Source organism: Manis javanica, chromosome 9, assembly GCF_040802235.1.
Source record: "Manis javanica isolate MJ-LG chromosome 9, MJ_LKY, whole genome shotgun sequence".
NCBI classification, from domain to species: domain Eukaryota; kingdom Metazoa; phylum Chordata; class Mammalia; order Pholidota; family Manidae; genus Manis; species Manis javanica.
In genome coordinates, this window is record NC_133164.1 from 30,886,024 (window position 1) to 30,900,135 (window position 14,112).

Here is a 14,112-nt window from a genome sequence, read left to right on the forward strand (position 1 = left end):
CAAATCTTTTTGGCAAACCTGGACAGCTACATGTAAGAGAATGAAACCTGGATTGCTAACTCCATACACAAAAGTAAACTCAAAATGGATCAAAGACCTGAATGTAAGTCATGAAACCATAAAACTCTTAGAAGAAAACACTGGCAAAAATCTCCTGAATATAAACATGAGCAACTTTTTTATGAATGCATCTCCTCAGGCAAGGGAAACAAAAGCAAAAATGAACAAATGGGACTACATCAAACTAAAAGGCTTCTGTACGGCAAAGGACACCATCAGTAGAACAAAAAGGCATCCTAAAGTATGGAAGAATATATTTGTAAATGACTTATCTGACAAAGGTTTGGCATCCAGAATATATAAAGAACTCACATACCTCAACACCCAAAAAACAAATAACCCAATTAAAAAATAGGTGGAGGTTCTGAACAGATACTTCTCCAAAGAAGAAATTCAGATGGCCAACAGGCACATGAAAAAATGTTCCACATCGCTAATTACCAGGAAAATGCAAATAAAGGTATATCACCTTATACCAGTTAGGATGGCCAACATCCAATAGACAAGGAACAACAAATGCTGGTGAGGATGTGGAGAAAGGGGGAACCCTCCTACACTGCTGGTGGGAATGTAAATTGGTGCAGCCATTGTGGAAAGCAATATGGAGGTTCTTCAAGACACTAAAAATAGAAATACCATTTGAACCAGGAATTGCACTCCTAGGAGTTTACCCTAAGAATGCAGGAGCCCATTTTGAAAACAACATATGCACCTCTATGTTTATTGCAGCACTATTTACAATAGCCAAGAGATGGAAGCAACCTAAGTGTCCATCAGTAGATGAATGGATGAAGAAGATGTGGTATATATACACAATGGAATATTATTCATCCATAAGAAGAAAACAAATCCTACCATTTGCAGCAACATGGTTGGGGCTAGAGGATATTATGCTCAGTGAAATAAGCCAGGCAGAGAAAGACAAGTACCAGATGATTTCACTCATCTGTGGAGTATAACAACAAAGCAAAAACTGCAGGAACAAAACAGCAGCAGAATCACAGACTCCAAGGGATTAGCAGTTACCAAAGAGGAGGGCTGGGGAAGGGAGGGAGGGAGAAAGGGATCAAAGAGCATTCTGATTATTGCACAAACTATAGGGGGGTCATGGGGAAGGCAGTATGGGAGAGAGAAAACTAGTGACTCTGTAGCATCTTACTACGCTGATGGACAGTGACTGCAATGGAATGCAGTGGGGGGTGGAGGGGACTTGATAATATGGGTGAATGTAGTAACCACAATGTTGCTCCTGTTAAACCTTCAGAAGATTGTATATCAATGACACCTTAATTAAGGAAAAGGGGAACAAAATCTCATATGTAAATTATTTTCTAATGCTTCCAGTTTATCTTCTGCTTTCTTCTTCGGGGAAGTAGATACAGTTTTGGTTCTGTCGGTCAGGTAACTTTCCCATTTCTCTGAGTGGATGTCCTGGAGAATCAGCACTTCCTAAATGAGCTGAGAAACTCAAAGACTAATAGAGGTTAACCAGGGTAGATGTTCCTCTCCCACATTTAATAAAAATAGAGTGGAATTATGCAAGTATGTAGATAAGCTAATCATCTGACCTACTCAGCAATGCAGATTTTAAAAAAGCCTTTCTAATTACTCCCTCGGCTTGGCTGAAGGTATGGGTAAAAAGTTTCCCAGCATGATGGTAGCAGATGTATTTCATAATATTTATTGAAAATATTGGAAAGAAATCCTCAATTATGATGTTCCTGAAAAGTACATCAAGAAAAGATATCATATTTAACATATTTTAAACTTTCATTAAGATACAAACATAACATAGATGATCAGCTCGGAACACCAGTTATCTGGCATCTTTCGTATAGTTAGACTTTACTCTGAGAGCCAGATTGCTTATTAGTTAACTGCTGATATGTTCCTTGTGTTGTATTTCTTTACCTATGACAGGTCTAGTGGTCTTCAACAAAATGAGACTGCTGGAATATTATCAGTTCTTTAACTGTTTGTTAACTGGATATCTTGGCAATGGAGTCTTAATACATGATGTTTCCACAACCTTAAATGTTAAATTGTTGATGTTTACTGGCATGTGTAACACCACACAGTATGTGATTTGGAAGCTCAGATAGGTCTGATACTCATTTTCTTGGCTGAATTTGAGTAGTTATGAATGAATATTAAATGAATCATACTAATACAAGATTTTCTCAAAAAAGAAACTATCTATGGATTTCTGGTTGAAATGCCTATTTTATCTCTGGGTCCTGTATTAATTCAGTGCTGTTTGCTCATCTTTATCTTCCATTCTGTGAGCTGCTCTGTATCTTCCCAGTACATTCCATTTAATATAAGTTATCCTGAGCCGGTTTCTGTTCCCTGCAGCCAAAATAAATCTTAAATGATATGGTGGTGCCTTCAGTGAATAAATACTTACTTAGCTCTCTGTTATTAAATGGTTGTGCAATTGGTTCCTTTCCTGGACAAAGAGTTTCTCCAACATCCCTCTTCTATAGAGTCTTTTCTAGAGAACAGGTGGAAATTTTGTGTCACTGTATAATTCCTAGCACTTGAGAATTATATGTTGTGTTCAAGGATGTTGTGAGTGCTGAGTCACATGACAGTGACCAGTTTTATTTGGGACAGGGCCAAAAAATATGGATGATCCAATATATAATTTCTGTGCTAGTGACTTTAAAACTAGAACATAGTTATGCAGTTGAAAGTTAAGAGGTACAACACCTTAGTATGTCCAAACTTAAATCTCTACATCAAAGTTTCTCAAACCTAGGTCCTATCGACATATTAAACTAGTTAGTTCTTGTTGTTGGGGACTGACTATCCTGTGCATTGTGGGATGTCTAGAACCATCCTTAGTTACTGCCCACCAGATGCCAGTAGCATCCTCCTCCCTTAAGTTGTGACAAACCAGAATGTCTCCAGACATTACCAAATGCCTCATGGGGGAGATTTGCCCTTGTTTGAGGACCACTGCTTTAGGCTATTTGCATTATTTTCCCTTTAATTCAGCGAAGCATTTCCACTGTACAAAATGCATTTTGGTATGTTTATACTTGCAAACAGAATGAATGTCAAATACACTAGGGCACTAGGTTTAACAGATACAAGTTTCTTCCTAGCAAAGTTTAGTTAGAAATAGGTTGAAACTTGCTAGGCATAGTTTTTCCGGTCATATTGTAAATATTGGGTAGAATCATGAGAAAGTATCTTTTTGTGAGTAAAAAATGGTGAAGTATCAATATTTCCTTGTGGTCCTACCTAACGTACAATGCATAGTAACACACAAAAATAAAAGAGTTGGGAAAAAAGTGCAATTGTAAGTACCCAAATGTCAGGTAATCATGATTTTAAGCACACTGTGCTTTTGCTAGCAGTGGTGGTTTTAGGAATCTCACGTAGGCAAGGTTTGAGAAGCAGCAGTCTGGTTGGAACTGACTGGGGTTGAAGTTGTATATTTTAACAATGCAATTTTGTAGCTAGTGCGGTATTTTTAATTTAGAAGGTGTGCTTATTTCATGCTGGAGGTGAGGGCTGGTGGAAATCCTAGGTGGTGGTTGCCAAAGCTGTTCATTCGAGCAAGTAGAAATCAAATTTAATTTTTTTAAATATGTGTTAACATATTAAATGTTGATGATAATCCTCTCATTTGAAAGGATATGATGGTCCCAGTCATCAGGGGTCAGAACAGCGGGTTATTTCTTGGCTTTGGCAAGTTCACAATGGGAGGAGAATCAAATCTCGAAATGCATTTTTGAAAAATGAAATCAGGATGGAGACAAAGAGCACTTTCTAGCACATACAGACATATTTAAAATGCTACCACTTGGGTCATTTTTCTGCACTCCACTTAGAGTAGTAATGAACTGTGAGACAATGATTCATTGAAGTATGAAAAATGCCTAAAATTTTATGTTAGGCTTATAAACGTTGTTCTTCTTTAAGCTTAGTACAAGAGCTATAAGCAAATAAAATCTCCCTGCCCTCATGCGCTCTACCTTCCAGGGAAAGTGCTAATGAGCAGTGAAATGGCCAGAGCTCTGTGGCAGAAACAAGGAGAAGCCAGAAGGCTGAACAGTAACTCGTGAACTACCTAATCAGCTTCTGACTAACCAGCAGTTAGTAGTAGTATGGATTTTATAGTTTTATTCTACCATCATACCCTGAAACTACTGAGAGCTGATGAGGGTTTTGAAAATCAAGTGAACAAGAGGAAAGAGTCAGTAAGTGCTCAGTCCATTAAGTATGTTGCTTTCACTAATTCCTGGGACTTCTAGAGAATTCCACATGTGTGATATACACAGAAGAGACATTCTGTGCATGATGTCGGTCCAGGACGAGGTTAACTTTCTGCACACTGATTTTAATTCATTATATATGCCTTTTTTTCCCAGCACAAATGGACCCTCGAGGCCTATCTCCCAGACAAAGTAAAAGTGACAGTGATGATGATGACCTGCCAAATGTGACCTTAGATAGCGTTAATGAAACTGGATCCACGGCCCTTTCCATAGCCAGAGCAGTACAAGAGTAAGTATCACATTCTCAGGATGAAATAAGAATTGCCAAGGTGTTCAGGGGATAATGGAAACAGCAGCGTCTCCTGTTCCCAAGACGTGTCATGTTAGCTCTGAACTGGCCCTCGTGTCAGCATCTTTCCATTCAGCCTTATATTCTTTGGGAGGTGATTAAGGGATAGCACGGAGTGTTTTTACATAGTTGGAAATTTGTGTCTTGATTAGAAAAGACTTCTGTGCATCTTTTCTAATACCTCCTGCCCTTTCTCATAAACTATGAAAAAAATATAGTGTTCTTTTTGCATGCCACTATCCAATTATCATCATCATTGTTAATATTTATATACAACAATCAAGAGAAAATATGGCAAGTATTACCTTGTTTTGATGCAAAAGTACAAGATAGCTTTTTTGAAATTTTAAATTTGGGAGATAGTATGTTAACCACTTTGAAAAATAAGAATCATATGTAATTTTTAAAGATTTTTTCTCTCTTCATTAAACCGTAAGGTTATTTTTTAGCTCTTGTTTATTGAAAATAGTTGCTTTTCCCTCATTGTCAATTCTGTATCTAGACTTGAAACTTTGCTTAGTCCATAATATTTTTTCTCTGGAATAATTTGAACAAGATCATCTTAAGTAAAAGTAGGATTTACATAGCCTCTGTTATTGTTGATGCACAAGCAAATTAGCAGATTACTCAAAATGATCTTACTTATCTCTGACATATTAATTTCTTTTTCCTAAACTCTAAGCACCTACTCTATTCCATGCATTAGGCCTTGAAATTAAAGAAAAAAACTTCAACATGAGTATGACATTTTAGAATTTAAGCATATGTATATGTATGTGTGTGTGTATAAAATGAATATTATGTCATATGGAAAATATGTTGTGTAGTTAATATATATTACATATTAACATTATACATATGTATATATATATATATATATATATGTAAACATATGATATATTAGAGGAAACAGGATATTGTGGGTCTGAAATGAAATTTGGAGTCAGAAAGACCCGATTCAGATTTTCACTCAAGCTCTTAATAGCTATGTGACTTTTGGCCAGTTGCTTAGCTACACTGAGGTATTTTCTTCTTCTGTATAAGAAAATTAGAATACTTATCTTACAGGACTGCTGTGGGGGTGTGATAGAGTTATAAAGTATAAAAAACAAGTCACAGGGTTTTGGCACATAGAAGCCTTCATTCAGTGGTGGAATTAGTATTATAAGTAGTGGTAATAGTAATAGTGATAGTGTGCAGTGTAACTGTATGAAAGCTAGGAAATAGAAATATTACAAGTATCACTATTCTTATTGTACAAATGAAGACACTGAGGATCAGAGAAGTTAAATGATCTGTCCAAACTCTTAAGATGAATGGTAATAAGACAAAATTTTGGACTTCTAACTCCAAAATAAGATACTTTTCTAAGCATGACTATAATATCTGGTTACAATACTCTTCACTTGATCACCTATAAAACATTTTTCTTGCATTTGTTCAAATAGCTATTTGTGGTAACTCCATTTCTCCAAATAAAATGTTAACTTGAGCCATGATAAGCAGTGAATGAAAGGGGTTACTGAAACTGTATTGGAAATTGTGGTATGCCAATGAATAATAAGTTGCATAGATACATTAATCATATCATTTTCCTGCATCATTATAATAAATATAAAATTGTGTGTATATGTGTGTTTATAGTTATGTATGTGTTTCTTTTTATTCAAACTCTAGAGCTTAGATCTGTGATTACTAAAATCTAAAGTATATTTACTCCATTTGGGACTTAGCGAATAATGATACTAACTTCTTAAACATAACCATTTTTGTGTGTTTAATAGTATGTGCTTAAAGTTTTTTTTTTAATTTTTTTATTTTGGTATCATTAATCTACAATTACATGAAGAACATTATGTTTACTAGGCTTCCCCCTTCACCAAGTCCCTCCCACGTACCCCTTCAAAATCATTGTCCATCAGAGTAGTAAGATGCTGTAAAATCACTACTTGTCTGCTCTGTGTTGCACAGCCCTCCCTGTACTCCCCCACACACTATACATGCTAATCGTAATGCCCTCTTTCTTTTTCCACACCCTAATCCCTCCCTTCCCCCCCATCCTCCCGAGTCCCTTTCCCTTTGGAAACTATTAGTCTATTCGTAGGTTCTGTGATTCTGATGCTGTTTTGTACCTTCAGTTTTCCTTTGTTCTTATACTCCACATATGAGTGAAATCATTTGGTACTTGTCTTTCTCTGCCTGGCTTATTTCACTGAGCATAATACCCTCTAGCTTCATCCATGTTGCTGCAAATGGTAAGATCTGTTTTTTTCTTATGGCTGAGTAATATTCCATTGTGTATATGTACCACATCTTCTTTATCCATTCATCTACTGATGGACATTTAGGTTGCTTCCATTTCTTGGCTATTGTAAATAGTGCAGCGATAAACATAGGGGTGCATATGTCTTTTTCAAACTGGAGTGCTGCATTCTTAGGGTAAATTCCTAGGAGTGGAATTCCCTTTCTCCACAACCTTGCCAACATTTGTTGTTGTTTGTCTTTTGGATGGCAGCCATCCTTACTGGTGTGAGGTGATATCTCATTGTGGTTTTAATTTGCATTTCTCTGATAACAAGCGATGTGGAGCATCTTTTCATGTGTCTGTTGGCCATCTGAATTTCTTCTTTAGAGAACTATCTGTTCAGTTCCTCTGCCCATTTTTTAATTGGATTATTTGGTTTTTGTTTGTTGAGGTGGGTGAGCTCTTTATATATTTTGGACGTCAAGTCTTTATCGGATCTGTCATTTACAAATATATTCTCCCATACTGTAGGATACCTTTTTGTTCTATTGATGGTGTCTTTTGCTGTACAGAAGCTTTTCAGTTTAATATAGTCCCACTTGTTCATTTTTGCTTTTGTTTTCCTTGCCCAGGGAGATATGTTCAAGAAGAGGTCACTCATGTTTATGTCTAAGAGATTTTTGCCTATGTTTTTTCCTAAGAGTTTTATGGTTTCATGAATTACATTCAGGTCTTTAATCCATTTCGAATTTACTTTTGTGTATGGGGTTAGACAGTGATCCAGTTTCATTCTCTTACATGTAGCTGTCCAGTTTTGCCAGCACCATCTGTTGAAGAGACTGTCATTTCCCCACTGTATGTCCATTGCTCCTTTATCGTATATTAATTGACCATATATGTTTGGGTTAATGTCTGGAGTCTCTATTCTGTTCCACTGGTCTGCGGCTCTGTTCTTGTGCCAGTACCAAACTGTCTTGATTACTGTGGCTTTGTAGTAGAGCTTGAAGTTGGGGAGTAAGATCCTCCCCACTTTATTCTTCCTTCTCAGGATTGCTTTGGCTATTCGGGGTCTTTGGTGTTTCCATATGAATTTTTGAACTATTTGTTCCAGTTCATTGAAGAATGCTGTTGGTAATTTGATAGGGATTGCATTGAATCTGTATATTGCTTTGGGCAGGATGGCCATTTTGACGATATTAATTCTTCCTAGCCAGGAGCATGGGATGAGTTTCCATTTGTTAGTATCCTCTTTAATTTCTCTTAAGAGTGTCTTATAGTTTTCAGGGTATAGGTCTTTCACTTCCTTGGTTAGGTTTATTCCTAGGTATTTTATTCTTTTTTGATGCTATTGTGAATGGAATTGTTTTCTTGATTTCTCTTTCTATTTGTTCATTGTTAGTGTATAGGAAAGCCACAGATTTCTGTGTGTTAATTTTGTATCCTGCATCTTTGCTGTATTCCAATATCAGTTCTAGTAGTTTTGGAGTGGAGTCTTTAGGGGTATTTATGTACAATATTATGTCATCTGCAAATAGTGACAGTTTAACTTCTTCTTTACCAATCTGGATTCCTTGTATTTCTTTGTTTTGTCTAATTGCCGTGGCTGGGACCTCCAGTACTATGTTGAATAACAGTGGGGAGAGTGGGCATCCCTGTCTTGTTCCCAATCTCAGAGGAAAAGCTTTCAGCGTCTCACTGTTCAGTATGATGTTAGCTGTGGGTTTATCATATATGGCCTTTATTATGTTGAGGTACTTGCCCTCTATGCCCATTTTGTTGAGAGTTCTTATCGTGAATGGATGTTGAATTTTGTCGAATGCTTTTTCAGCATCTATGGAGATGATCATGTGGTTTTTGTTCTTCTTTTTGTGGATGTGGTGGATGATGTTGATGGACTTTCGAATGTTGTACCATCCTTGCATCCCTGGGATGAATCCCACTTGGTCATGGTGTATGATCCTTTTGATGTATTTTTGAATTCGGTTTGCTAATATTTTGTTGAGTATTTTTGCATCTACGTTCATCAGGGATATTGGTCTGTAGTTGTCTTTCTCAGTGGGGTCTTTGCCTGGTTCTGGTATTAGGGTGATGTTGGCTTCATAGAATGAGTTCGGGAGTATTCCCTCCTCTTCTTTTTTTTGGAAAACTTTAAAGAGAATAGGTGTTATGTCTTCTCTGTATATCTGGTAAATCCGTCTGGCCTGGGGTTTTGTTTTTTGATTACTGTTTCAGTTTCTTTGCTTGTAATTGGTTTGTTTAACTTTTGTGTTTCTTCCTAGGTCAGTCTTGTGAGGTTGTATTTTTCTAGGAAGTTGTCCATTTCTTCTGGGTTTTCCAGCTTGTTAGCATATAGGTTTTCATAGTAGTCTTTAATAATTCTTTGCATTTCTGTGGAGTCTGTCGTGATTTTTCTATTCTCATTTCTGATTCTGTTGATGTGTGTTGACTCTCTTTTTCTCTTAATAAGTTTAGCTAGAGGCTTATCTATTTTGTTTATTTTCTCAATGAACCAGCATTTGGTTTCAAATGATTTTTGCTGTTGTTTTACTCTTCTCAGTTTTATTTATTTCTTCTCTGATCTTTATTATGTCCCTCCTTCTGCTGACTTTAGGCCTCATTTTTTCTTCTTTTTCCAGTTTCGATAATTGTGATGTTAGACTATTCATTTGGAATTGTTCTTCCTTCTTTAAGTGTGCCTGGATCGCTATATACTTTCCTTTTAAGACTGCTTTCACTGCGTCCCACAGAAGTTGGGGCTTAGTGTTGTTGTTGTCATTTGTTTCCATATATTCCTTGATCTCTATTTTAATTTGTTCGTTGATCCATTGATTATTTAGGAGCACGTTGTTAAGCCTCCATGTGTTTGTGAGCCTTTTAGTTTTCTTTGTAGAATTTATTTCTAGTTTTATACCTTTGTGGTCTGAAAAATTGGTTGGTAGGATTTCAATCTTTTGGAATTTACTGAGGCTCTTTTTGTGAGCTAGTATGTGGTCTATTCTGGAGAATGTTCCATGTGCACTTGAGAAGAATGTATATCTTGTTGCTTTTGGATGTAGAGTTCTATAGATGTCTATTAGGTCCATCTGTTCTAGTGTGTTGTTCAGTGCCTGTGTGTCCTTACTTATTTTCTGCCCAGTGGATCTATCCTTTGGGGTGAGTGGTGTGTTGAAGTCTCCTAAAATGAATGCATTGCACTCTATTTCCCCCTTTAGTTCTGTTAGTATTTGTTTCACATATGCTGGTGCTCCTGTGTTGGGTGCATATATGTTTAGAATGGTTATATCCTCTTGCTGGACTGAGCCCTTAATCATTATGTAATGTCCTTCTTTATCTCTTGTTACTTTCTTTGTTTTGAAGTCTATTTTGTGTGATACTAGTACTACAACCCCTGCTTTCTTCTCTCTGTTGTTTGCCTGAAATATGTTTTTCCATCCCTTGACTTTTAGTCTGTGCATGTCTTTGGGTTTGATGTGTTTCTATTGTAAGCAGCATATGGATGGGTCTTGCTTTTTTATCCATTCTATTACTCTCTGTCTTTTGATTGGTGCTTTCAGTCCATTTACATTTAGGGTGATTATTGAAAGATATGTTCTTATTGCCATTGCGAGCTTTAGATTCGTGGTTACCCAAGGTTCAAGGTTAGCTTCTTTACTTCCTTACTATCTAACTTAACTCGCTTATTGAGCTATTATAAACACAGTCTGATGTTATTTCTCTCCCTTCTTATTCCTCCTCCTCCATTCTTCATATGTTGTGTGTTTTGTTCTGTGCTCTTTTTAGGAGTGCTTCCATCTAAAGCAGTCCTTCTGCATTACCCTGTAGAGGTGTTTTGTGGGAGGCAAATTCCCTCAACTTTTGCTTGTCTGGGAATTTAATCCCTCCTTCATATTTAAATGATAATCGTGCTGGATACAGTATCCTTGGTTCAAGGCCCTCCTGTTTCATTGCATTGAATATATCATGCCATTCTCCTCTGGATTGTAAGGTTTCTGTTGAGAAGTCTGATGATAGTCTGATGGGTTTCCTTAAAGTAGTTTTTTAATGTGAAGCTCATAAAACCTCAGAAAGTGGAGCTTCATTTTCAACATAACCTCTCTGAATTGCTGTGTAAAAACATTTTCAAGCCACAGTATTTTGTATAACTTTGTATCTACCTGCCTTTATTACTGTTCAGAATGTTGTCTGTATATCTAGCGAAATGCCAGATTCATTATTCATGTATGTGTTTTCATTAAATGATTAGTAAAGAATACTGAGCTGCCACCTGGGATGCCCTAGAATGCCAGGACCCATCTATAGTTAATTAACCATCATGGAAGATGGGGTATGTATGTATAAACACTGGGAAGTGCTAAAGTACTGCTAGTTGAAGCAAGAAGAATGGTTTGCAGAGACCTCTTAAATATAGGTATATTTCAAAACTTAATATACTGAGGAAAAATTTATTCTTGGAGAAATACATATATAATCCTTGTTAGAGAATTTTTAAAAATCTGTACTTAGGTTTACCCAAAGTTAGCTTTCAGTGTATAGAATTGTGAACATTCTGTTCTTCTCTTAATTTCTGCTTGTTTATCACTGTTTCACTATTAATTTTTCTGTTTTTCTTTTTGCCTTTGCATCTTGACACCTTTTAACTAGAAAACTCTCTCATAAACAAAATCCTGGTATTCTGTAATCAATAAAATAATGCAGTAAATAGTAAAAGGATCAAATACCACCTTGGCATGTACAAGATGAGAAGATTTTGAAAGACACCTGTTGATTTATTTCCTGAACTTGTAGAACTTTCCTAAGAGAGTTTGGTTGAGAAGAATGCTTGCAGGTAGAGAGGTGATGAAATCAAAGGTTCACGTACAGTGTAGAGGGAGCACATTTTAAGAGCCCTGGGCAACCAGTACATGCTTGACTTTGCAGTTAAAGGCAAAAGGAGTCATGGCTTAGGAAGGGTTCAAAGGCCGGCTTATTTCATTGGCCTTGTCAAGGAAGAGGAGGACGAAGATGAGAAGGAAGAGCATTAGGGAAGATTGACCTAGAAAAGGAGGACAGTGCACTGTGCTAGGTCAACTTAGATCACGATGCCTCAGATCAAGACACCACAGGATCAGTGTCTCCAGCTGAAGCTCTTCCTTGGCTCTCATTCACACTCCAAAGCCTTGCTTCATGCACTAATCATTAGAGTTTAAATTTTTAATTGGTGATGTACTTTACTGACAGTAGTGAATTTACATAGCAAAACCTTAATATGCTAATAAATTTTTTTTTCTAAATGGTATTGTGCATTTTATTGGTTTTTAAAATGCATTTTATTGTCTTCCTGTAAGAAATGTTTCCTTTGATTTGAAATGCAGAGAAGTTGTTTAGCCAGAGTTGCATTCTGTTCTCCCCCCTCCCCCCCGCCACCTCCAACACCCATAATATTCACATATTCCTGTTTTTAAATAAAAAAGAACATTGTTTGGTGGCTAGAACAGCAACTTGCAGTCACCTTGATTTATGTAGGTTTTATAGCAAGGCACCTGAACTGCATTTGAACCAGTCATGTCACCTATTTTCATTCATTCATTGGATCCCTATTTATCAGGTCAGAATCAGTGAACTCAGACAAATTGGGAGAACTGGCCACGAGACCCACTGATAGGCTCGATAGGCTCTACCCTTCTCTTATTTCAATTGTAGAGATACTGTCCAGGTCAGAAACCGTGCATTCAGTGATTCTGACAAAGCCAGCTTCCAGCAATTCATAGAACATCTGTTGTGTTTTGGTCTGTTGTTTTTTTTCCCCCCAGTGGTAAAAGGGTCATTACCCTTAACTACTTGACAAACATAATTATGAAATAAGTGTTTGGAAGAAGAGAGGCTCAGGCACATGATTAGAGCAAATTATTATAATTAACTATAACCTTAGACAAAACAATGATTTTTTTAAATAGGTAAAGTTTGGCGTTGTTGCTCAGAGTCTTTCATTTCTTTCACTTCTGTTCTCCCTTTTCTTTTTTTTCTCTAATACCAAATATTCATACGCCTCATTTGTTAGTGCAAGTAGAATAATCAGTTACCTCCAAACTGAAGTGTAAATGAATATCTGACAGAGGACCCTCCTCAGAGAAATTTCTATTTAACCAGGAATGAGCCTTAAACTCAAAAAGTAAGGTTGTAGATACAGGTAGCCCCCACTTTTCAAAAGTTCATGTTACTCTGCTTTGTGTTTATGAGAGACCTACATTAGTACCTGTATCCTTTAACTAAAAGAAATCTGGAGAGATTTTCACTTCCATGAAAAAAAAGGTAAAAAGCGAAAGCAGCTTTCAGCATTTGGCAGAGAGCTGGTGTAGGGGCAGTGTCCACCCAGAGCAGCGAGAGAGGCCCAGCCAAGCTCCTTCCCTGGGAACCATGCTCAGCACCTCAGCCTCCAGCTGCCAGAGTTTTGTATGGTGTCCTTGAGCATCTGTCCTTTATCTTGATTTATTTTGTGCATCTATTAGCAAGTTTGTCCTAAGCCATCAGAAAAGCTGAAGAGAGGTAATTTTTGAGATCTGGGAACACTAAAATATTTTCCGTATAAACTAATGGGAATTGCTTCTTTGCCTTACACCATTTCAGCTGATGAAAGGTTTCATAGAACGCTCTACTTGCAGATAGCAGGGGCATCCTGTATGTCAGGGCATCCTTCAGTAAGAGTGAGGCTGGGAAAAAGCAGAGTGGAGGGCAGGGGAAGCAGACATGTTAAGGAGCTGTGCCCTTGTCTCTGAGAATTGGTGAATGCACGAGACTCTCTTAACTCACACCTTATCCAAGTAGTCTCTCCCCTCTGATCTTTATTACAACTCTCCAAGAGAACAAAGCAACATAAAATAGCAGTATTAGTAACTTTTTGTTCTGGCTAGCATCCCTAATACTTGCACCTATTAAAAGGATATCCTTTTAAACGGGTCCCTGTCAGCTACACTGAAGCTAATTCAAACACTTCACTGTCTTCCTCCACCTATTTTTATTCTGTTGCTCATGTGAAGTACCCCTCTTCTTCATGAAAAACAGTCTCCGAATTTCTGGAAAGGAAGATTGTTATCGTGAATCCATTTTCCCTTAAATATCTTTGAAAGAACAGGTTTGGCAGCAAGTTATCCATTGCAACCTAGTATCCTATGGCTTCCTTTTATTTGCTATAATTTAGGAAATTGCATTTAATGACCCAAGAAGGGTCAGAAATCTTGGGTGTTTTGTTTTTT

At 37.1% G+C, this 14,112-nt stretch overlaps 1 protein-coding gene across 13 annotated transcripts in view; it reads left to right on the forward strand.

The window, feature by feature from the left end:
- The window catches only part of KLF12 (KLF transcription factor 12), a 427,321-nt gene that overhangs the window by 307,645 nt on the left and 105,564 nt on the right, over nt 1-14,112 (forward strand). For all 13 annotated transcript variants that reach the window (XM_073212506.1, XM_073212515.1, XM_073212516.1 and 10 more), the window contains one exon: nt 4,443-4,578. In XM_073212506.1, coding sequence (XP_073068607.1) covers nt 4,443-4,578 — 136 coding nt within the window. The remainder of the gene's footprint in view (nt 1-4,442; nt 4,579-14,112) is intronic.